This window comes from Manis pentadactyla, chromosome 3 (genome assembly GCF_030020395.1).
Source record: "Manis pentadactyla isolate mManPen7 chromosome 3, mManPen7.hap1, whole genome shotgun sequence".
In the NCBI taxonomy this organism is placed as follows: Eukaryota; Metazoa; Chordata; class Mammalia; order Pholidota; family Manidae; genus Manis; species Manis pentadactyla.
The window spans coordinates 215,582,729-215,606,787 of record NC_080021.1 but is presented as its reverse complement, the minus strand read 5'-3'; the positions used below and the strand labels follow the sequence as shown (position 1 = coordinate 215,606,787).

At 54.3% G+C, this 24,059-nt stretch overlaps 1 protein-coding gene across 1 annotated transcript; it reads left to right on the top strand.

Annotated features, from left to right (window-relative positions):
• The first annotated feature begins 6,018 nt into the window (after positions 1-6,018).
• Positions 6,019-16,478, top strand: PTGES (prostaglandin E synthase). The gene is made up of 3 exons (XM_036913617.2): positions 6,019-6,261; positions 9,318-9,400; positions 15,346-16,478. The coding sequence occupies exons 1-3, from the start codon at positions 6,133-6,135 to the stop codon at positions 15,593-15,595; spliced, it is 462 nt and encodes a 153-aa protein (XP_036769512.1). The 5' UTR covers positions 6,019-6,132; the 3' UTR covers positions 15,596-16,478.
• Positions 16,479-24,059: the final 7,581 nt, after the last annotated feature.

Here is a 24,059-nt window from a genome sequence, read left to right as displayed (position 1 = left end):
TGCTACTCCTCACTTCCAAGCAGGGCAGAGCTCCCCGGGGGCTTCGTGATGCTGGGAAGCACAGACAGATTGGAAGGGACCTTAAATTACATGAGAGGTTGCTGCCTCTTGAGTGCTAACTATGTTCCATCGCCTCTGGGCCTGAGCCCACAGCCCCCCACCCCACCCCTGCTAGAACAGTATTGCCTCTGTGTCAGGAACACCCTCCTTGATGGAAGCCCAGCTGTGGGACCCAGGACCACAGCCAACCTGGGCCTCAGCCTCCCACCACCAAACTGGGTCTCCGAGTCATATCGCCCTCAGGAGAATTAAATAGGATGATGTCTGTGATCAGCCCAGTGTTGGGCGTGAGGGCAGTGCCTGGCGACCCTATGGCCATCATCCCTCTGACTGCATCCTTAAGCAGGAGGGCATCTCCATGAAGGTCGTCTTGGCTGTCTCAGGAATGGGCTCAGGGGCCTCGCGTGGGAGCCCAGGCAAATAGCCTGTCACATAGCCCCAAATCAGTCCTGTGAGCCGACGGGCAGCCTCCAGTCCTCACCACTTACCCTCATCAATAAACGCCAGCTTCTGTGTCCTCACGCTGCTGCGTGAGTGTGCTGCTAATGTCAACCTAACTAAATTTAACATCTTACTGACTTTTCCAGTCCTGACTGACTGGTTACTAGAGGTGGTGCCCCGGGGCAGTGCCCCAGTTTTCTTGTTCTGGTCCCAGCCTGCCAGGCAGCCAGTCCCACTCAGGAGGCCCATGGGCCTCTCCCTGGCTCTCTGCCTGTTGGCAGTCAGAGCCCAGCCCCCTGAGCACTCCAGGAAGTAGGTGGGCAGGAGTCAGGACCCAGAGCCAAACTCTGGAGATTTTTGCCTATCTTGGTATCTACTCTTTGGGTTATAAAGAAAGAAATCCAAATCAAACTGGCTTCATTCGATTCAAATAAATTACAATTGTGTCTACAGGGCAGGCATAGGACCAGTGCTTGGCCAATTGCAACACAAACAAAGCCAAGACTCCTGCCCTCAGAAGCCTCACGCTAGATAGTAAGGAAGACAAATAAATTATATGGTGTGTCACTGAAGATGTGCTATGGAAAGAAAAGAGAAAGTAGAGGCAGGTAGTGGCTGCAGGAGTGCTGGGGTGGGGACCGTGTGCAGAACTGATTAGGGCGATCAGGGTGGACCTGAGATGTGAGCAAAGCTTTGAAGATGAGGTGTCAATTCAGTGGATGCCAGGGGGAAGAGAATTCCATGCAGAGGGACCAGCCAGAGTGAAGGCCCAGAGACAGGACAGTGTCTGCAGTATGTAAGGTCCAGCAAGGAAGGCGGCGTGACTGGGCTGACTGAGGGATGGGGGAGGGGGAAAGGAATTCAGGGAGAACCAGATGGGGACCAGATGGGACGGGGTCATGCGCCACCGTCCAAACTCTGACGTTCACTCTGAGTGAGATGACAGCCACTGCAGAGTTTGGAGCCCAGGAGAGATGTGATTTGACTGATGTTTTGTTTAAGTAAAAAAGGAAACCCCTAGATCCTAGACTTGGGTGAGTTAGGCTTGGGTGAGTCAGATGTTGGGTCTTTGTTGTCTCCTCTAGAATATAGGCCCCCTCCCTGTGGGGAGGGCAAATGGCTGCACACATTCAGGCCAGTTGGGTCCCAGGGCCCAGTCCTGGAGCCACAAGGGGTCAGAATATAATCTCCCAGGGAAGGTCTCTGATTGGCTCTGCTTGGATCAATCACAGTGGCCAGGTGTCAGGAACATTGTGATTGGCTGGCCTGGGTCACATGGCCACCCCATACCAAGAAGAGGAGTAGTCCAATTGGCTGCCCCACCAGAATTACAGACAATAGGTGTACAGTTCCCCAAAGAAAAGGTGTGATTTCCCAGAGGATGTAGGAGGGACGGGTGAACTGGCAGACAAAAACAGCAGTCCTTCATTGAATTGCTCAGCCTGAGGGGAGTCGGGGGACGGGGGGCTGCCCACCTAGTGGGCTTGTGCCCCAGGAGGGGCTGCAGAGCCACTGAAGTGCTCACTAATCTACATTTTCCCATCACCTCTTCCGGAGACCACAGACTGCATTTCACAAACGCTGTGTCCCAAAGAAGGGTTGATGCCCCCGCGATGACTACAATACAGATCTGACTTCAAAGGTCACTTCAGGGACAGTCTTTTTTTTTAATCCCTGCGTTTCCCCAGCTGTACTCACCAAGGTCAGGAACCAGTGGCTGAGGTGGGGCCACTTCCTCCTCTCTAAGCCTCATCTGAAGTCACAGACAATTAAACACCGAGAAGAGCTGTGTCTCTGATCCTCAGGAAATGCCAGCGAGGGTGAGCTGAAGGAAGCCACAGGGTGGTTTAGACACAGCGGCCCCTCTTTGCTCAGGATTGTAAACTGCCATGGGAGAATCCTGTGGGTTTGTTTTTTTAATGCAGTGAAGTAAAGCTTTTGACAATACGTGTTAGGGAACTTTTACATATATATTCACCTGTGTAACTAGCCCCCAGGTCAAGATATAAAACATTCTCGAGGCTTCCCAGGGCCTTATTTTTGAGCAGCACCCCTGCATTTCACTTGGGCCTCCAGGCCAGGTCCACGGTGAGCAACCCTCCCCCACCCTGGCTCAGGGCTCTGCGCACACCATCTCCTGGCCCCCCACCCCTTCCAAGGCAGGGACACCAATCCCATTTTGCAAGCAAGGAACGTAACTGGAGCTCAGAGAACAAGAGAAAAGTAACAGCCGTCATCACCACCACCAAAACAACACCAGCACTTTCACTGACTGAAGAAGGCTCTAGGGGAATTCTTGGCCAAAAATCAGAGCAGGGTCTGTCCTCTCTGGAGCCTGGCTTAACTGGTTCACTTCAGCAGGCAATGAGGAAAAGATTCCTACCACCACGCCACACCATCAATCAGAAGGGCTTCCCCACAGAATCCCTGGTGTTCTCGGCTCCAGGTAATGAAAGGTAATAGCCACTCCCTGCCCTTGCTGGTTTTCCACCTGCTGATAAATAGGTGTTTCAGAAGACCAAGCAGGGCAGGGACACCCCCTCATCCAAGGAGGGATGGACACCCGGGGTCCCCTCTTGGGCTGTCTCTGGTTCATGACTCTGGGAATGGTGCAGTTACTAGACCCCAACCCCAGAACTGAGCTTTTTGACGAGGGAGACAGCCAGCTCCAGTGGTTCCCCAAAGCTGGGGGCCAAGAGACGCAGGCATCGTCTGTTCTCAGATAAAATATCAGCAAGGACCAAGCTTGCACAATTCCTCCCGACATGTGGTCAGAGAGGAGACATGATTCAGGACAACCAATGCTTTCTATAGCCTGACCCTGACTGTGACCTATCACTTATCTTGTGGGGCTAGAACAACCTGGCCTGGCTGCCCCATGCTCCAGGAACACGGGTGTGGGTTTGCCAGCACGTCCTATGCCCAGATAAAGGAAGGCTTGGCACATAGCAAATGGACAAGCGGTAGCCCCCATCCGCATGCCCCACGCCCCAGCCCACGGCCCCAGCAGCGAGGGCAGGGGTTTCTACGCATCTCCCTCCTGGCAACCCTGCTAGGTTAGGGTTGTTATCACCATTTCAAGGAGGAGGAAACTGAGGCTCAGAGGTTCATACTCATGGAGGACCTACTATGTCCTGGTGCCTAGTCATTAGACATGATTTCCTTCAGTTTTCTCAGCTGCTGGGTGACTGCTATCAGCTGTGTTTTCCAGTCGAGGAGCCAGGTTCAGAGAAGGCAACTGCTTATCCCAAGCTACACAGCTGCCATGGACAGCTGGCCTTGGGTTTGATGCCAGCTGAGTCTGGCTGCAGAGCACATGGCTAGTGTCTTTGCTCTCTGGCCAGTCCTGCTGCTTTAATTTGCAGACAGCAAATTCTGATGCTGGGTAGACAGCAATCAGAATTGAGTTGAGTTTTCTCCAACACCCTGCTGCTTTGGGGCACAGGCCAGGCTGACGCTGAGGTCCCTCTGGGCAGCCCCAAGAGTGGTGAAGGCACAGGAGACTGATTTTTTCCATCTCCCCCATCTCCCCAGGGTGTCTCCCAGCAAAGCAAGGGGTGTTGACAGAACTACAGGGACAAGATTCCTGCCTTTTCCCAGGGCCTGCCCCCAGCCCCCAAAAGGGAGTGAAGGGGAGTGTGGTACCATGAGTCACAAGAAGTACCCACATGGTCACTCAGATGGCCACAAAGGTATTCCCCAGGTGTATGTGGTCCTCACCCACAGGTCCTGAAAACACTGAGAGCCTTAAAGGTGAGATGGGTGTCTTGTCATGTTAATGAGAGACATTTGGACCCCCAGGGGCAGGGGCAGGTGGAGGCTGAATCAGCCAATGACCAATGATTTAGTCAATCCTGATTTTGCAATGAAGCCCACACAGGAACAGCTGAGAAGAGTTTATCCCTCTGGGTTCTCTAGGATCCACTTAACTGTTAGGAGAGCTTCTCTGCCTGGGGAGCCAGAACGCCTCCAGGTGCCACGGAGCCAGGAGCCAGTCCCCAGGCTCCGCGAGGATAGAAGCTCCTTTATTCAGGACTGTGCCCCGTGTCTGTCTTCATCTGGCTGTTAACTTGTACCCTCTGTGGTATCCTTTATTAAACTGGTAAACGTTAAGTGTTGTCCTGAGTTCTGTGAGCCACTCTAGCAAATTAATCGAACCTAAGGGGGAGGTCGTGGGAACCTCCAATTTGTAGCCAGTCGGTCAGAAGCACAGGAAACTGCCTGGGCCTTGTGACCGGCACCTGGAGTGGGGGGTGGGGGGCAGTCTTGTAGGATGGAGCCCTTGACCTGGGGAATCTGGTGCTGTCTCTGGGCAGACAGCATCAGAATTGAGTTTTCTCCAACAACCTGCTGGTGTTGGAGAATTGCTTGGTGTTACGTGTTGGAAGGCCCCCTCCCACACATACACATTGGAATGGGGTCCGGGAACCCGAATGGAATTACATTACTATTACTTCTGTATATAGTACTGTAGCTTTTGTATATATATATCTAGGAAAAGAACACGTGGCAGGGGGGGAGGACACAACAAAGTGAGGTTCTGAAGCAAGGGATTCAAAGACTTTTAGGGCACAACCTGCTGGCACTTCCTGTTGAAGAGCTGAGAGATCTTTTGGGAAGTTCCTGTAACAATCAAACCATTTGCCTGGGAGTCTCCCAGAGAAGAAGAGAGATGCTGAAGAAGGCAGTGGAATAGTGGGCACGTTTCCTCCGGCTGCTATGGCAGATTGCCCCAGATTTCATGGCTTTAAACGACATAAATGTATTATCTTACAGTTCTGGGGGCCAGCAGCCTAAAATCAATTCCAGTGGATGAAAGTCAAGGCGTCCGCAAGGCCAGTTCCTTCTGAAAACCTTAGTGGAGAATTTACGTACTGGTCTTTTCCAGCTTCTAGAGGCTACCTGCTTTCTTTGGCTCAGGGCCGGCCCCCCCCATCTCCAAGACCAGCAGTATAGCATCTCCTTTCTTCTCTGACCTCTGCCCCTGTCTCTGCATCTTTTCTCCCTAATTCCACTGCCTCTCTCTCAGGAGGACCCTTGTGATTAAATTGGATTCACCCAGATAATCTAGGATAACCTCCCGTTTCAAGAACTGTATCTAATCCCACCTGCAAAGTCCCTTTTGCCACGTACAAGGACACAATCATAGGTTCTGGGGATTGGGACATGGACATCCCTGGGGTCCATTATTCAGCCTACTACAAATAGCAGTCACATCGGTATAAGTAGGGCTGTGGCTCACGTGTCCAGGCTGAGTGTAGGGGCAGAGGGCTCCGTTCTTGTGCCCGCCACCTGCCCTGACCTTCAGGGATGTGGGCACAGATCAGCAACATCTGCACCCGGGGGGAGTCTTGCCAGGTGCGCGGCTTTGTTGAGCCCCCAGAGGTCAGGCGTGGCTGTACACTCCCATTTTACAGATGAGGAAATAGATTAGAAAGGGCTGAAGGATTTGCCAGGGAGGGGTGGTCCGGGCCAGGGGCGGGGCTGGGAGCACCTCCCGGCCCTCTGCCTTTCCCACCCGCCGGGAGTGGGCGGGTGCAGAGCGCCGACAGGCCGCCCCTGGCTCTCCCCGCCTCCTCCCTGCTCTCCGAGGCTCGGCAAGCCCTCTCGTCCCCCAGAGCTCCCGCCAAGATGCCTGCCGCCGGCCTTGCGCTGGTGAGTGGCCAGGCGCTCCCCGCCTTCCTGCTCTGCAGCACGCTCCTGGTGCTCAAGATGTACGTGGTGGCCGTCATCACGGGCCAAGTGAGGCTCCGGAAGAAGGTACGTGCTGCCCCGGGGCACCCCAGCCCCGTGTGCGCGCTTGCTTCTCTCCCTGCCCTGCAGGAAGGTCTGGGGACGGGAAGCTTGACAAAGGTGTTTTCAGGGCCACAGTGTGAGTCCCCTTGGGACCTATGTGCCTCTTCTCGTCCTTTGCAGCGGCCCTGGGTTTCAGCAGGGCCCACAACTTCTTGCCCTCTGTTTTAAGAGCATTTACTCGCCGGGCCACAAGGTAAGTTCTTGGTGCGTGAACGCTGCTCAGAGGGAAGCAGGTCCCAGAGGGTGGAGCAAGACAGCATACACACAGCCTGTCTGACCTGCCCGCCTCCCGGCACAGGAGATCTGATACTTGGGTGGAGTGGGAACTGGAGACACTGGAGCATGAGAATCCTTTCAGTGGAAATTCCCAACTCCATGGCAAGGTCGCTTCCCAACCCTCTGCAGCCTCTGGGGGCTCCTTCAGGCTTTGCTGGCGTTTTGGGGGAGGAATTCCCCCATCAGTGAAAGCCCTGAGCCAAAATAACAATAAAGAGGCTGAGATCTGAGCTGGGATAGCGGTGGGTGGGTGGGACCACCCATTCCGGTGACCCTCTGGGGTCCGGGTCTGCCAGCTGTCCTGCTAGATGCAGAGAGGCTGGGGGGTACCTGTTGATTATCCTCCTAGGTATTTCAGTAGAGGAACTGGTTCCAGAAACGGTGCCCCTTGGCCTCCTTTGTCCAGTTCAAAGGCAAGGCAAGGGTGGCTCTGGTGTTACATGGTGGATGGGCGCTGCAGAATGGGGCTCTTGCCCGGGAATTGAACTCAGCCCCTGGTGCAGGTACAGGCAGACTTGCAAGGCAAAGCAGCTCCCCAGGTAAAATGACACTCAGGGGCAGTGGCACATGGCACCTCTGCCTGCTCCATGCCGTGGCCCATCCTGGGCCAGCCGTGTTCGCCCAGAGTCCTTCCATGGAGCTGAGTGGTGATCGCCACCTCAGCCCATATTCACCTGCCTTCCAGGTGAGGTGCCTGGGCTCAGACAGGACATTACTTGTGGAGGCCACACAGCTGGGTTTGAACCTGGTGTCCAGCTCCAGGGCCACATACTGCCTCAAAGCACCGTTAATGGCGAGGTAAAGGGCAGGGCTTTCATTCTGACCTGGATTGAGGGAAGGTCGGAGATAAACTGCCCCGACAGCCTTTCTGCCTGGTCAGGGGCTGACCTTTTCTCAGGCTGTCCCCAAGGTGCTCCTACATCGACAAGTTTCCGCATTCTTTTGGAGTCAGCCAGAAGGAGCCAGGGAGCTTCACCCCAGGGGGCAGGGGCAGGCGCTGAGGGTACTGGAGCTGCTTTGGCTCCTGCACCCCCCGCCTTGGACCCCGGGCAAGTCTTGGGTTCCTTGTCCATCACCTGGGGACAGTCACAGTTGAACCAGGAGAATTCAGGGCCTGGCACAGAGCAAATGCTCCCAATGATGGTTCTCATTCCTTACAAACAACTGGAATGAATGTGAAGGCAGCAGCTGCAGACAGTCAGTGGGAGCGCCTCCTGGGCCTGCCCCACCCACCCGTGACCCCCCTCGCTCCAGCCACTGACGACAGGGGCCCTTCCGGTCTGCACTGCAGCTCCTGGCCCGGCCAACTTGTATTCCAGTTCCATCTTCAAGGTGGACTGTGGACCCCAAAGACAGCCGCCCGCTGAAAGCTAAGACCCTTTGAAGGGTTGATTGTCCAGGACTCTGTGCAGGGCTATCAGAATTGGTGATTTATTGGAAATTCTGGGCCAGCAGAGAGGTATTCCGGGTGTGGGGTCTCTGATTCTGACTGTGACAGGCATCAGGCCTGGCTGCATTTACCTCTGGGTGGGGCAGGGGCAGGCCCACCAGGTAGGACAAACCAGTGCTTGGAGACATGTGTCACAAGGGCTCCTGAGTCAGAAGCAGCGGGATTTGCCGTGGACAAGTGATTTAGAGAACCTGCTGAGGTTCAGGGTTGCTGCGGGTTGGTGGGGCTGGCCTGCCCCCATGCCAGGGGGAGGTGGAGCTTGGGTGATGGGCGGGCCTTCATGACCTGAAAGTGACCTGAGGGCTCTTTGGTCCTCTGACCATTCAAGGAGTGCTCTCTTTGTGCCACGTGTGTGCCCGAGGCCTCTGCAGTTCTCTCCTTTGCTCTTCACAGGATAGATGAGCTCCGACGTCACAGATGAGGAAGCTGAGGCTCAGGGAAGTTCAGGAACCTATAGTCAGTCCTGCAATCTCATCCTAGATCTTTGTCTCCTGCTTCTTATGCTCCAGCCATGCTGGTTTTCTGTTTTTCAAACATGCCCATCTTCTGACTACAGGGCCTTTGCACGTGCTGTTTCTTGGGCTGAGAATACTGTTGCCCCAAGCCGCCCTTCATCTGGTTAATGTGGATGCATCCGTCAAGCCTCAGCTTTAGTCACTGCCTCAGAGAAGCCTTCTCTGAGCCCAGACTCAGTCAGGTCTCCTGTGAACATTCTCGAGGACAGCCTTGTCTTCTCTTAATAGTTACCCCGTGGCCTTCCCTGGTTCCTAGGGAATTCTTCCATCAGTCTGTGATTGTCACAAGAGCAAGGACAGGAAGGCCTTTGCTGCAGTCCTTTCTGGCCGCCGTAACAAAATACGATAGACTGGACAGCATATAAACAACAAAAATCTATTTCTCACAGTTCTGGAGGCTGGAAGTCCGAGATAAAGGCACCGGCAGATTCGGTGTCTGGTTCATAGATGGCTGTCTTCTCGCTGTGTCCTCACCTCGTTAAAGGGAGGAGCGAGCGCTGTGGGGCCCCTTTGCTAGGACTCCACCTCGTGATCTAATCCCTTCCCAAAGGCCCCACCTCCACATACATCCCACTGCGGTTAGGTTTCAACATAGGAATTTTCTGGGGATGCAAACATTCAGCCCCTAGCAGCCGTGTCTGTGAAGAGTCCCAGCATTGGGCACCCAGTAGGAGCTCATCGACACTGGTTGAATGGACGTGTATGTGACTGTCTGCTGCGGACCCAGGCGACCAGGCTGTCCATCTCATGCACAGTAATTCTCAGCTGATGTATTCCAGGCTTTTGCCAACCCCGAGGATGCCATGAGACACGGAGGCCTCCAGTACTGCCGGAGTGACCAGGATGTGGATCGCTGCCTCAGGCAAGTACCTTTGGGCCTCTGCCTGGCCACGTCTGACCGCTTCCGAACACCTGGGATCAAAGGACAGGGAGCCAAGGTCTTTTGCCTTCCTGATCCCCTCAGGCTGTTTGAATTTATTCATTGACTTAATTCCTAATTAATTGTAGAAAAATAATATGTGCTCGTGGCTCAGGATTACAAAATTAGAAAGGGATGTTCAGTGAAAATTCAGTGTCCCTCTCACCTCAGACCCAGTTCTATTCTCCAGGCGCAAATCCTGGTACCAGTGTCCCATGTACCTTTCCGGGTCACTTTCTGCACTTCCAAACACCTGTTCTGCTTTTTTCATTTTTAGCCCCAAAAGACCACCCTTTGCCTACGGGTCAGCACTGTGCTTTTTCACATAACAACAGAGACTGTTTCACATCTGCTCTAGAGGGGACGTGTGCATCCCATTGGTGCATAGCATTGATTGCCATCACTCTTTGTTAGATGGATGATCCTTAATTTCTCTAACCTGTTCCCCTCCGATGGTCAGTGGACTGTTCCTGGTCTTCTCTGTTATGCGAACAGAGTGCCTCAAACCTTCTTTCATTTTCATTTGTGTATATATGTGAGCACAACTGCAGACTGTCATCACATGGTAAGAAATACTGCCAAATGGTGCACAGTCCACTCCACCACTGGTATGGGAGATGGTCCCCTATGCCCCCGCCACTTCAGTGTGGCCACTGTTGGATGGACACACTGCTAACGTAATAGTTGAAAATGTGTCTCCTTTTGGTTTTACTTTGCATCTCTTTTATTCTGAGTGAAGCTGGACATCATTTCATCTGTTTAGCATCCCCCAGTCAATCAAAAACAATTTTTCTTATTATAAAAATCAGAACTACTCATTGCAGACAATTTGGGTAATGTTGAAAATACATAGAGGAAAAGAGAAAAATCACTCACAATTCTAATCACTGTTCACATCTTCATCTAGCTCCTCTTTGTTTTTGATGTCTAAATATTTTTCATAAAACTAGGCATGCATGCTATACCCAATTGAGGGTTCCAAATTTTTCTTTTTCAGTTAACATTATTTCCGGAGCATTTTCATGACAGTAAATAGTACTCAAGAAATGATTCTTAAGAAACGGTTGTGTGAAATTCCATCAGAGTCTAGGCGTTCATTTAATGTAACTGGTCTCAATGTTGGACTTTTTGACAGTTTCCTTTCTGGCCTTTTAAACCAGTGGGCCGGAGACTGAGGAGGCGGCACTCCCAGGGGATGGGGTTGTCAGTGGTGTTGGGTGGAGAGGTGGGGGTACAGGTGGCTGGGCAGGGGTGAGACAGGAAACAGCCCCCATTTAGTCCTCGGCACATTCCTACAATCACAGGCAGAAATGGGTGGAATGTGACAGTATAAATAATGGAGATGCTTTTATTGAAAGAAGGTCTGTGGGTTTTTTTTTTATGGTTTTCTTGGCCATTGAAAATGACATACATACTTGTGGTTTTAAAAATTGCAGAAATGTGTAATATAGGAAGTGAAATTCTTTGCGATTTCAACCTTTCTAATACAACCACAGTCCTTTGTATGAAGTCCATCTATCCATCCATCATCCATCATTTAACAAGCCCCTACTATGTGCAGGGCACTGCTAAGCACTAGTAGTATTTTAGTGAACTCAAGCCGTAATTACATATACGTGAATCCATACTTTGGACGCTAGCGCACCCTCAGCCCTGCTTGGCTTGCCTCTCCCGGGCGGTGCAGAAGGACAGGACGAGAAGGAAGGCCTCCATGACTGTGGACAGCCTGAACCCACTCACAGCAGCCACCAAGGGGGCGTGTTCGGTTTCTCCCAGGCTTTGTGGGTTCTAGGGAGCAAAGCTGACTTACGGTACAGGGGTGGTTACATGGGCTTACAAACGCTTGGTTTATTTGTACTGGCTGTCACCATGCCAGGGAGAGACAGCAGACCCAGGTGGTGATGAGCTGTTTCCTCCCACCCAGTACAATCTTTCTTTGGATCAAAGTGACCCTCCATCTATATACTGATGCGCGAATGGTTGAAATTCAATCCAGCGCTTTTTGAGCACTTCTTACCTAATAATGTTTAATATCCATTCGGTGAGTATTCACCGGGGACCCACCGTGCACCGGTGTTTATCGGGGACTCACCATGCCAGACCTGGGTGTTCCTGGGCCTCCTCCTCCTGACTTCACATAACATCACGGGAACAAAGCTGAGAGTCACACATCCTGTTGCCCACTACCAGGGAACTGGCTGGAGCCTGGAGGGGGGATGCTCTGGAATCAAAAGTTAGTTAAATATTAGTGCAGAGTTTATAGTACAGTCAGGGTCACCCTTTTGCACAAACAGGAAAGCATTTAGGTCTTGGTTCTTGGAGGATAAATCTGCCTTGCAGATCAGCACATGCTGGAGTCAAAAAAAAGTTTCAAGGGAACTGGTGAAACCCAGCCACCCGTTTTTCATGATGCCTACCCAGATGTCCTGGCTACGTGTGTTTGCGCCAAATTCCGAGTCCGTGTGTATGAAATGGCGCTGAAGGGTGTATGACAGAGTGGAAGACAAACACTTGCCATACACTGTGGAATGTTCCTGGCTATTTGGAGGGTGTAGACTTAATCTGAGTGAACAAATCTCTGCCCCACAAGTCCCTCAGACATCATTGAATGCACTCTTTCTTGTGGCTGGTGAACGGAGGCCCAGAGAGGGAGAGAGACTTGCGAGGAGCCGTGAGCTCCTAAGCACCGCAGCAGAGCTGCAGGCTCCATGCCGAGCCCTCCCTTTGTGGTCTTATTCCTTTGGCCAAAGTGCCTGAGGGTGGTTGGGAGTCCAGCAAAACCAAGACAGTGAAATGAGCTTTAACAGTTGTGTCCAGGACGGGGCTAGGGACGGTAGCGACGACAAGAGAAGACAGCTAAACCAGGATGCACCTCCCGTGTCGGGCAGGGTTCTGAGCACGCCATGGAGACCAGCTACGGGGCTCTGCCCTGCCGCCAGCGTCCTGAGGAGGGTACTCTTATCTGTACAGGAAGAAACAGGCTGCCCCAGCCGCCCAGATCACAGCAGCTGCAGGGTGGCCAAGCCCAGGCCGCCTGACACGCAGGCTCTGCCCCTCAATGCTCTCCCTCTGCACGAACTCCATTACCCTCTGTTCTATACCCATCTTTCAAACTGAGCTGCCATGACGTGTATCAAACCTGAATTCAAGGAAATCAATGTGGCTGGGGAGGAGGGCTGGGGAAGGGAAGAGGATGTCCCTGCCAGGGATGCCCTGGGTAACTGTCGGTCTCCCTGTCCCCCGCCGTCACCTGATGCGGCACGGTGCAGCCCATGTTGCAATGTTGGCTGGTGTGGGGAGGGGATGGGCAGACCTGATGGGGCAGGAGGCCCGGCAAGTCCAGTCTAGTGGGAATTTACTGCGGGTGACTTTTACCTCAAACAGTAGTTATTTACGGAATGACGCATTTTGCCCAAGTGGCTCCAGTACGTGCCTCCCTCCGTGTCTCCCAATTCAAGTCCTGGGGTGGGAGGAGCGGAACGGGTGTTTCGTCATCCCTGCTTTCCTCATGTCTCCCGTCCGGGGCACCACTTGCGGCTTGATGGAGGCCCCACTGTGGCTTGAGACATACGAGAGGGGGGAGGGAGGGCTGGGGCCAGAGCCCTGGGGCTCTCCCAGCCACCAGTCACCTCTCCGCCCTCCCCGGTGAGGCCGCTGGTCCCAGGTGCTGGAGCTAAGGGGGCGCTGGTTTTCCGCAGGGGCTGCCCCTCCCCGTGCCGGCCTTGAACCTGGGTGCCCTCACCCCCCCTCTCCACCCTGTGTTTCCTGACTTCTTGCCCTCACCTGCTCTTTGGGGTTTGGCTGACAATTCTCTTCACAGCTTTCTAAAAACTGGCTCACTCTGAAAATGTGAATATCTACTTTATGGAAAAGTATCTGAATGAATGGGTTTCACTGCTAATAATGCTTTCCCTGAAATTTTCAGATAAATACATACATAAGTATGGTAGAAATGCTCATCCAGGTGGTACCAACTCGTGGGTCACCTGTGGTAGGCAGACCACGTTCTGGGACACGCCAACTTAATCTAAAGTAGGTTTTCCAACGGGCTTCCCTCTAATAGCATATGGTGGGATGTTGGGATAACAGCTCCATTGCTGCAGGTTGGAGCAGTTTTAGAGGGATGCCTGCAGCCTCCTCCTTCATAACTAACAAGTAAGGGACTTGCTTGACTCGGGGGTTGGAGCGGCCCCGGTCCTCATGGCGCCCCCCTCCCTGCAGCCGGGATCTGGCCAGGGCAGGAAGCAGCCTTTCCCCAACAGGCTGAGACCTGCCCTGTTACACACTTGCTTTCCTCGGGGCTGAGTCCCTGGGTTGAGACTTGGGAGGAAAGGAGAAGGAAGGCTCATGTTGGATCCAGGGTACGGGGACAGAGGCACCAACTGCAGTGCCCTGAGTTTGACCTACAACACATCTGGGCCCTGCTGGGTTGATGGGCGATTTTGTATGCTCAGATTGAATTCCAGACTCCTTATCCTGCTCCACAAGGCCCCACTCCGACTATTATCCTGCCTTGCTCCCTCTCCTGTACCGCACTGCAGCCACACAGGTCATTTTCCTGTATCTTGAACACACTATGCTCATTCCTACCTCAGGGCCTTAGCACATGCCAATCCTTCCCTCTGGAAAGTTCTTCCCCTGCATGGATGGCCCCTCTTCCTTCAGGCTTCAGCACGAACATCTCCTTCCCTGACCGCACCCACCCTAGTCATGCTGTCGAGACCCCTACAGCATGGGCTTGCTGAGGGCCCCAGGCCCTCTCCCTGCCCTGGCCCAGCCCAATTGCTTTTGGTCCGGCCCTTGCCTAAGGTGATCCTTGCAAGTGGGAGGGAAGAGGAGACTGCAGCAGGCCACCACACAGGGGCTCTGGGGCTGGGCCTGGCCTGTTGGTGTGCTATTGGTGACATGCATTCCAGCTGGAAGGACTTGGTTCCAGAACAGCCCCCGTGCCTCACACATGCAGCCTGTCCTTAGGGGAGGTCACGGCCCAGGCACTGGGTTCCTGTTTATTCTTTCAACATGCCCACTATGGCTTCCATTGCTTGCTCAGTCTCTAATTTACGGGATTCAACCTTCCCATCCTCTGTAAAGGAAGCTGCCCATTAGCAGGAGTCATGGAAAATGTGAACCAACTCTTAGCAGAAGTGGGTGAATTTTCTTTCTTGGTCATTTATTTACGGTGGGGTTATACACACCATACACACCCCCATCCCATCCCACCACACATACTCACACACTTGGTTATTTTAAACAAAAAAAGATGCAGGATAGTAGGGATGAAACGACCTTCACCAGGGTTGGGTGGCTTCAGGAAGAGGAGGCTGTTGTCACTATCTCTGAAATGGGGTGGGGGGCTGCTCATATTTAGGGACAGAATAAGGCAGAGCCAGGCCTGGGTTTCAGGTGCACGCTCCAAGCTCTAACCCATGCTCTCGGGCAGGCCCAGGCCCCTGCATTCAGAAGGAGGGTGGCCTCAGAGAAGCCCTGTCTTGGGGACACAGGGCACCTGCTCTAGTCAGACCCAGGCTCCACCCAGCTGTCCACCTCTGGAGCCTACTTTTCCCGCCTGGTGTCCAGAGCTAGAGGGGAAGACGGGGGAGGGCATGTGGGGCAAGGTCCTGGTGAGCCCTGGGCTTGGCAAGAAAACCCCAGCCAGTAGTCCCCCCAGGGCTGCTAGCCCATTAACAGCTTCTCAGCTGCTGGCAGGCATCAGCTTGGAGCCACTGTCCCTCCTGCCTCTGGGGTATCTGTCTTGTCCTGGCCATAAACCGACTTCAGTCTGTCTCACCTGAGATGATCCCCAGGGATGTGGGGCCTTTCAGGGCAGGGGGCCCCAGCTTCTGCGACACTCCCAAAACCTGGCTGACCGCACCCCTTTGCCTTCCCAGGGCTCACCGGAATGACATGGAGACCATCTACCCCTTCCTGTTCCTGGGCCTCGTCTACTCCTTCCTGGGACCTAACCCTTTTGTTGCCCAGATGCACTTCCTTGTTTTCTTCCTGGGCCGCATGGTCCACACGGTGGCCTACCTGGGGAAGTTGCAGGCGCCTACCCGCTCCCTGGCCTACACCGTGGCCCAGCTCCCCTGCGCCTCCATGGCCCTACAGATCATCTGGGAAGCAGCCCACCACCTGTGACCAGCAGCTGACACCTCCTGGGATGCTAGACCACTGACCACGAGCCACCAGGGCTGTGCCTGGAGGACCAGACAGTCCTTTCCAGGGGCCTGGTTTCCTGGCATCCTGCTGAGTGTGAGATCCTGGGCCCAGTGGGACCCTTGTGTGTGTGTGTGTGTGTGCGCGCTCCTTGGATTCCTGGGCGAAGTGGCCAATTGGAGTTATTTAGAATCAAATTGTCAAGATCGATAGAAAATCTTTCCAAAACAAGAGCATAAAAAACATTACTTTTTTATACCCAAGTACAGGAAGAGCACGGGAGACTCAGTCCTGACCTGACTGGCCATCCGGGTGCAGGGCTATAAAACGTGCAGACTTGCAGACCCTCCCAGAGATTCTGCTTGGGGGGAGCTGGGAATCTACATTTTTAGAAGTTGCCGTCAGCGTCCCAGGGGTGGCCAGGCCTCGGAGCCAGGGCAGCTCCCTCTAGAGGCAGGGCCCAGGACAGGTCGGGTGTGAGGATGTGATTTTGCAGTTTCTTTTATGCGGGGAGTTCCTCGAGGTAGGAGTCTGGGGTCACGCTCCTTTGAGCCCTGTTGTCACTGCCTGTGCTGGGTCCTCACTCCCTGGTGGGGTCCTTTCCTCCTCGGCACAGGTGCAGATGGAGGGACCCACGGGAAGGACGGCCTCCTCTTCCCAAGGTTTAGTCACTCTGAAGGGCAGTAAATCAAGGACAGTGGGCTTCGAAGGACCAACCTCTAAAAGGAACATTCTAGACCTCAGATGTGCACCCCTGTGGGAATCCATGTGTATGTATGTGTGTGAGTGAGTGAGTGTGTCTCCTAGACTTGATATAAGGCACGTATGGCTTTAATCATTAAATGGAGTGTGTGACCAGCCCCGCCCACCGCCTCACAGCCTCCTGGCTGCTCGTTCCTCGTGACCATCGCCGCCCAAGCTGGCCTGAAGCCCCAGCTCACTGTACACTTTTAGTGGCGTGTGTCGGGCCAAACTGCCAGGACACTGTCGCTGGCAAACACACACACACACACACCCTGACCGGGTGTTAAGTCAGGTGGCAAGCGAGCAGGCTGCTCTGAGGCTCCCTCCCACCGCCTACCCTGGGCGGGTCAGACGGTTTATCAGCTCCGTCTTTACAGATGACGGACAGAGGACCCTGAGGCTCCAACAGGCGGACCCCGTGAAGCGCACCGCTGTTCTAACTACTGCCTCACTTTCCCCGAACCCTCTGCCAGAACTGCCCCTCTTCTCCAGGATCTCGGGAAGCCCTCTCACGTCTGGGCACGTCCCCCTCCCGTCACCCCGAAGCCTCTGAACTTCTGCCGCCGCAGAACGACGGACCCGAGAGTGGGGGCTTCCCTGGGGATTCAGGGCCAGCAGGCCTCGCCAGAAACCCAGCTGGCTTCTGCCCAGACCCCTTACCGGCTGGGTGTGGACGACACTGCCCCCTGGTGGTGAAACGAGCCGCAGGTCTTGGGCCGCAGCTGATGACGTTTTGAACACCCACTGTTTACTGGGCATTAGTGGGCGCGGTTTTTTGTTTTTTGTTTTCACCTGATCCTTAAGCTGATCCCAAGAGGGAGGTGCTTTTTGATGAGGGAAGAAAGGCTCCGAGAGGAGAGGTGACTTGCCCAGCATCCCAGAGCTGGGAGGTGGTAAGGCTGGAGCAGACCAGGGTGTGTTTATATTCTAATTTTTTGTATTGTGCTATTTTCCCTCCTGGGAAAGAGGGTCTGAGAGGGCACAGCACCCAGCTCAGGCCTGGGTGAGGAGGGCATCTGACACCTATGGGGAGCTGTGGGCCTGGGACCTGGATGAAGGGGGGCAGCCAGAGAATGAACCCTTTGTGTGCAGCCCCCGTCACTCACTCACCTGTAGGACCTCCTGGGATGCTGTGCTGCGCGGGGACAGCAACGGGTGGGGGTGGCGGCGGGGGCGAGCCCTCCAACCCCTGCTGGGGAGGGGTTTCCTGGGGGAGGCAGCAACTCACATGAGATGGGAGTAAATCAGACTGGTTTTGGGAGAGATTTCCAAGCTGAGGAAATTGAGGTGCAAAGGCGAGCTCAGCCTCCTGGAGTCTTGTAGCTGGGAAGAGAGAGGGGCGGTGGAGGAGGGAAGGTAGGGGGTGGGGAATGAGGCCAAAGGTCTTGTCAGCAGCAGGGGTCTTTTGAGACTTTTGGGCCTTGCTGGGGAGCTTGCAGGGGCCAAGCAGGGGCAGGATTGGTGCATCTGGGTCTGTGTGCCCAGAGGACCTCTGAGAAGGCTGTGTGGAGGGCGGCGGGTGGGTAGACAGCAGAGCAGTGGCCCTTGCTTCCTGAGTGCTGTGGACAGTGCCCTGACCCCCCACCCAGGAGCTGGGGGCCCAAGGGAGAGGCAGCTGAGGGCTGAGGGTAGGGAAGGGTCAACCTGGGCTGTTGTCAAGGGGCCTCTGGCAGGAGCCAGCAACTTTTCCAGGTGAGAAGTGGGCCCCGGGTTCTCTGCTCCTGCCTCCCCACGCCCTATCTCTGGGCCAAGCAGGAGCTGACTTCAGGGGTGTCCTGACCCCGTGCCTTCCTCCAGAGCATGTTCCGCCTCTGCTCCACCTCGGGCCGGCCCTCTGGGGCTGCCTCCGCCTCCCAACCGGGGTTGGGGGCTGTGAGGTGTGGGCATTGCAGCGGGACATGGGTACCCGGCGCTGCAGCCCCCGGCCGGCGGGCAGGACTTCTGGGCTGAACCCACCCTGGGAAGCTGGAGCCGCATCTCGTTAGGGCCTGTTGTCTGTGGGCAGCTCTGCCTGGGCTCTCAGTGAGGAGGAAAGGCCAGAACCAGGCTGGGGCACCATCCAGACCCCAGGTCCGGGTGCTGGGCTGTGGGCAGGGGTCCCCACCTCACTCTGTTGCCAGTTTGGTCTAATGCCGTAGAAACTTCACCCCCTCCCCAGTACACATACTTTCTAAGGGGGGCCCCAGACAGATGAGACAGGTAAGAGTCCACCTGGGCTCTGCAGTCTCCCATGAGGGGCCCTCCGAAGAACCCCTGGGGCTCCCTCACCCACTGCCTTTCTGGGCTCTGAGAGCTTGCTTCCCTGTTGTGTGAGGGGCGGGCAGGAACAGGCAAAGGGCAGGGAGAGGGGCCCCTGTCCTGGAGGCCCGGGCAAGCTGGGGGCCCTGGGGGAGGCAGAGTCCAGCTCCCACAGAGTCTAGGGAATCCTAGGGCCTCTGTGTGTGTCCCTGGGGGGCTGCCGCCCTCAGAGTGGGCTTCCAGGCTGGCCAGATTGGAAAGAGCAACCCTTCTAAGTCCGGGTGGGCCGGGCCTTGGGTAGCCACAGAAGAGGGGTCTGTCGCTGCTGGTGGGAATCCAGCCAGGCTTCCTGGGAGAGGCAACATTTACATTGGAACCTAAAAGGTGGATGGGCTTTTAAAAAATCATTAATTATATGTACAGGTAATGGCCAATGTAAAAGGTTTAGAAACTACAGGAAAGTGCAAAGAAGGAAATAGAAACCCCACACTCCCACACGCAGAGGCTGTCTTGGGTCATACCGGATTCTCTGGGACATTTCTTTGTGCACATTGCCTTGAGGGCCTGGGTCATGGCAACAGCCTCCCGACTGGACACCTGTGCCCGCCCTCAGCCCCCACGGCCCACTCCCCGCCCAGAGCCAGAGGCTTCTCCTGCGTGCCAAGCCCCTCGGGTGGCTTCTACCCCACTCAGAGGAGGGCTGCATTCTCACGAGGCTGGCAAGGCCCTGTGCCATCTTCCTAGCTTCTTCTGGGGGATAGGGATTTGTTCCATGCTGTTCCACGCTGCGCCTGTGTCCCCAGGTCTTAGAAGGGTGCCTGGATCCCAGGGCATTTCCATTGAGCAAATGAATGGCGTGTAAAATGACTGCATGTGTGTGCACGTGTGCACATAGAGTATAGACACAGGCATTCAGGATTGCTTATATCCAAGATAGAATTCCACCACAAAAAATATTTATTGAGGGTTTCTTGGCACAGGGGAGAGGTCAGTGTGTCACAGATGCGGGTAGCATCTGTGCTCGTAGCAACACCTTTGAACTGGCCCTTTTTGCTTGAGATTTTCCTTAATAATACATCTGCACTTCTTCCCAGGGCTTCCGATGGTCAATAGCCTGAATTTTACCAGCTCCCTGGCCTCCATCATCCTGAATAACTTCATCATTTATTTACTCTGCCCTTGTTGTTGATAATTCATTTTCCAGGCCACATCAGCATAAACAATGCTTTTGTACATAAATCTCTGGGCACATCCATTTCTTTAAGGTGAATTTCTAGAAGTAAAATTTCTTGGCCAAAAGGCATGCCTGTGTTTGTGGTGTATATCACCCTCCACAAAAAGGTGAGTCCAATTTGGACAGGATTTTAAAAAGAGTTTTGTCAATTTTTACTACACAAGCCAAGGACATTTACAAGTGTATATGTAAAGAATAGAGACCACCCATGATCCCACATCCCTGAGGAAAATCACTATTCATATCATAGTTTATGGCTTTCAGATTTTTATACTATGCATTTTTACATACAGTTGCATCCTATATGTAATATGCATGATATATTTGTATATCTATGCAATTAAATGTATGGTATTTATATTAGATATATATCTATATATCTCCAAAAGAGTGATTGACTGTGAGATAGGTCATGTTTTGTCACCACTACTCCCTGGAGACCCTGCCACCTGGCCGCCCACAGACAGTGGCTGCCCCTCTCCGTCTCTGCACCAGCCAAGATTTTGAGTGGCTTCACTTTTTAAAGTTTGAATTATGAAAACAATAGGAGTTTATTTTTTCCAAATACGAAGTTCCAACATCGGATGATTCTTTTCCAAAGGACACACATCTCCCCAGACATGTGGATGCATCTGCTGACTGTCTAGAATGCAATTGGGTTTTGTAAAAAGTTGACACTACAGTGTAAGCCTGGTTGGAATGGATTTTCTCCCGCAGAGGGCTGGGTGCCAAGGATGCTGCCGTGGGGGGGACCGTGGGAGGAAGGAGCGTGGTGGGGAGAAGGGAACGGAGTTGCCAGGATGGTCTGAAGAATCTGGGGTGGGGGACAAAGGGGAGCAGGGATCCATGATGCAGCCTTAAACTTCACTGGGAGAGCCCTGGGGAGCCACAGGAGGCTTTAGGCAAGGGAGGGATATGAGCAAGTCTGTTTTTGAGCAATGAATTAATTGCCCTAAATTAATTAATTTAGGGCAATTAATCCGTGGGCTTGTGCAGAATGGCCTGGAAGGAGGTAAGACAGGAGGCTGTCACTGTGGCCTGGCAGGTAATTTGAGCAGAGGCTTCATGTCTCCTCCGTAGTGGGCCTGGGGGTTCTTTACACGGACCATGGGCAGAGGAAGGCCAAACTCAAGGTGGACTTCCAAGCGCCATCTCCAGTTGTCACGGTTTTCTATGCTGTGTAACAAGTTTCCGCAAACATGGCAGCTTAAAACAACACCCATTTGTATTCTTACAATTTCTGTCGGTCCTCTGTTTGGGGTCTCCCAGGCTGCAGTCAAGAGGGCCTCCAGGCTGAGGTCTCGCCTGGAACTCAGTGTCCTCTTCTAAGCTCATGCAGATTGTAGGCAGAATTGATTCCTTGCAGCGGTCGGTCGGGGCCCGATTGATTCCTTGCAGCGGTCGGACGGGGCCCGGTTGATTCCTTGCAGCGGTCGGACGGGGCCCGGTTGATTCCTTGCAGCGGTCGGACGGGGCCCGGTTGATTCCTTGCACCGGTCGGACGGGGCCCGGTTGATTCCTTGCAGCGGTCGGTCGGGGCCCGGTTGATTCCTTGCAGCGGTCGGTCGGGGCCCGGTTGATTCCTTGCAGCGGTCGGTCGGGGCCCGGTTGATTCCTTGCACCGGTCGGACGGGGCCCGGTTGATTCCTTGCAGCGGTCGGTCGGGGCCCGGTTGATTCCTTGCAGCGGTCGGACGGGGCCCCCAGCTGCCGGGGCCACTCCCTCTGCAGGCCGCCCGCAGCACAGCTGCTTGTCTATCAAGGCCGGCGGGAGCGCGTCTCTGCTTTGAATCTCTTCTTCCAGAGAAGACCTGAACTCTGAGGGCTCACGTGGTTTAAGGCCCGGCCCACCCAGGAGAATCTCCCTTTTGATTAAATCCAAGTCAGTTGGTGTAGGGGCCTTAATTACATCTGCGAAACCCCTTAATCTTTGCCGTATTCTCCTGATTTCAAGGGGCCGCCCCCTGACTCCTCACATCCCCAGCTCGGTCCATTCCTACCTCTAAGATGCAAACTAAGAGCTAAGAAACTCTCAAAACACACCCTGGCCGGCACTTGCTGTATAGAAGGGAGTTACTGATGAAAACAAAACTTCAAGACTGGCAGGACTGGGGTTGGAACGGCAGTGAAGGAAGAGCTTTGCATGGGGGCCACTCCCTTACCAACAGGTACTGAAAAGATGTGTCTAGAGACTTAAAAGGGATGAAAGCACATTTTTGTCCTCAAAGATGTCCTTGTGTGGTTGAGGTTATTACATTGGCCTGTTTATAAGGTTATTAGCCACATTACAGAAAATATGGAGACAAGTAGGTTGTGAGCCACTATAAAATTTAAGCTATTTACATTTTGGTTTGTGTCTCCCCAGATTTTTTACAAAGTGTGTATGAAGTGCCCCAGGTTGGCTTGCTCCCCATTTTGGACTGGCTCTTAAAGTTAAGGGTTTAGGGCTGGGGTTATGGGGTGAAAGCCTGTGAACACTGTCATGGCTGTGGGTACATTTTCCAGAAGGCCTGTGCTGACTTCTATGCTGTGACCCCTGCTGGCGACTTGGGGTCTGCTAGTTCGTCTCTCGAGAGAAGGCTGGGTCAGGAGCCAGCGACCATCCTGTGAGGCGGCTTCCGTCATTACCCCCATTTTACAGAGGAGGACGCTGAGGCCCAGAGAAGTCCCTTGCCCAAGGCAAAACTCTGGCCTTTATTTCTCAGGTGTGGGGTTTTGCAAGAGCCAGACTGCCTTTCCTTCAATTTCTCTCTTTGTCTATCTCAACTCAAAATTCCTTTATTTCAAACAAAAAATAGAAGCAGATACATGCAGCGCCCTCCCGCAAGCTTGTTTGGCAGACGGGCGAAGGGAGGCAGAGGAGGAATCCAAATTCTCCTGCCTGGGATGGGCCTCTGGTACCTCATCCTCATGGAAAATGGTACCCTGGGACGGGTGCCCATGAGTTGCCCACGCAAGCCTGCAATTAGGGCCACACTAGTGACAGCAGTGTTTGAATATATTTTCTTTCACAGGGAGGGCTGCCGTGCTCTCCCCCTCAGCTCCCTGGAGCACCATGTGTAAACGATTAAGCTGGTTTGTTTTTTCTAGAGCGATTGGGAGGAAGTGACATTGACATCCTTGCTGCCTGACAGCAGGGCCAGCGCCTCCGTGGGAACCAGGCCCCAGCTTTTTCCGAAGCTGGCGTTCCTGGGACCCGTCTTCCAGGCTCCAGCTGGGGCCCGCCCCGCCCCGGTGTGACCCTGTCTCCGTGCAGGCAGCCCCAGCCTGGGTGATGCTTCATGGCACCCCCCTTCGGATCAAAAATCAGCCAGTGAGCCTGCCTCTGAGCTCCGGAACCTGGGGCCTGAGTGGGTCTGTCCACTCGCCCACTCCCAGTTCAGTTCCCAGGAGGGCATGGTTCTGGGCCCCAAGGGTCCTTTGCTGGTGCAGATCCCCCAGGTGGTGAGGAGACGGGAAGCTTCCCGTGAGGGAGGACCCTGCTCAGACCCAGTTGCCCCCAGCTTTTGTCTTGGGGGAAGGGCAGGCCAATGGCTTCCAACACCTCTACCAGCCAGTTCAACTTCTGGGCACTTCTTCCTGCCAGGCACTTCCATGTGTCTAAGCCAAAGCCTGGCCTCCTGGCCTCCCCCTTCTGGAAGCCTGAGCCCATCACCTCATCAACCCCTGCCCCTGCTACGTCTGGGACACCTCCCAGATCCACTCACTCTGTCCCTGTCTGGTCCAGGCAGCTGCCCCTCCTGCCTGGACATCTTCCCTGGCCTCTGCAGAAGTCTGTCTGCCTCCACTCTTAGCCCTATGCTCCCTTCTCTGCACAGCCCATGGCAGGGGTCCTGCCACCCAGCAAACCCCCTTCGTGGCTCCCCACTGCCAGGGTGACATCCAGACTCCTAGATCTAGCCACACAAGCCCCACCTGAGCCAGCCCCTGCTTCTCTCCACCTTCATCTGTGCCAGGAGATCCAGCTGTGGAAATGCCCCCACTGGCCCAGAGAGACAGCCTCTGGCTTGCCCCAGGGCCCTCACACATGCTGCTCCCTTAACTGGAACCGCTGTTCCCCTTCCCCTCTGGGTGATGGGCTCTTCATCCTCACGGGACACCTCGTCCAGAAAGCCTGCCCGGGTGCCTTAGACCAGGTTTGGGCCCCCTGTGCCTGGTATGGCCGCTACAGCCAGAGACCCTGTATCAGTTCTCTGCTCTCTCCTCAGGGCCCATAGCAGGGCCCTGGCAC

Excerpts from the sequence above, each read along its gene's own strand:
- PTGES (XM_036913617.2), top strand. The coding sequence starts at position 6,133 with ATGCCTGCCGCCGGCCTTGCGCTGGTGAGTGGCCAGGCGCTCCCCGCC. Across the intron at positions 6,262-9,317 it reads AAGTGAGGCTCCGGAAGAAG|GCTTTTGCCAACCCCGAGGA; the intron begins GTACGTGCTGCC and ends GATGTATTCCAG. Across the intron at positions 9,401-15,345 it reads GATGTGGATCGCTGCCTCAG|GGCTCACCGGAATGACATGG; the intron begins GCAAGTACCTTT and ends TTGCCTTCCCAG.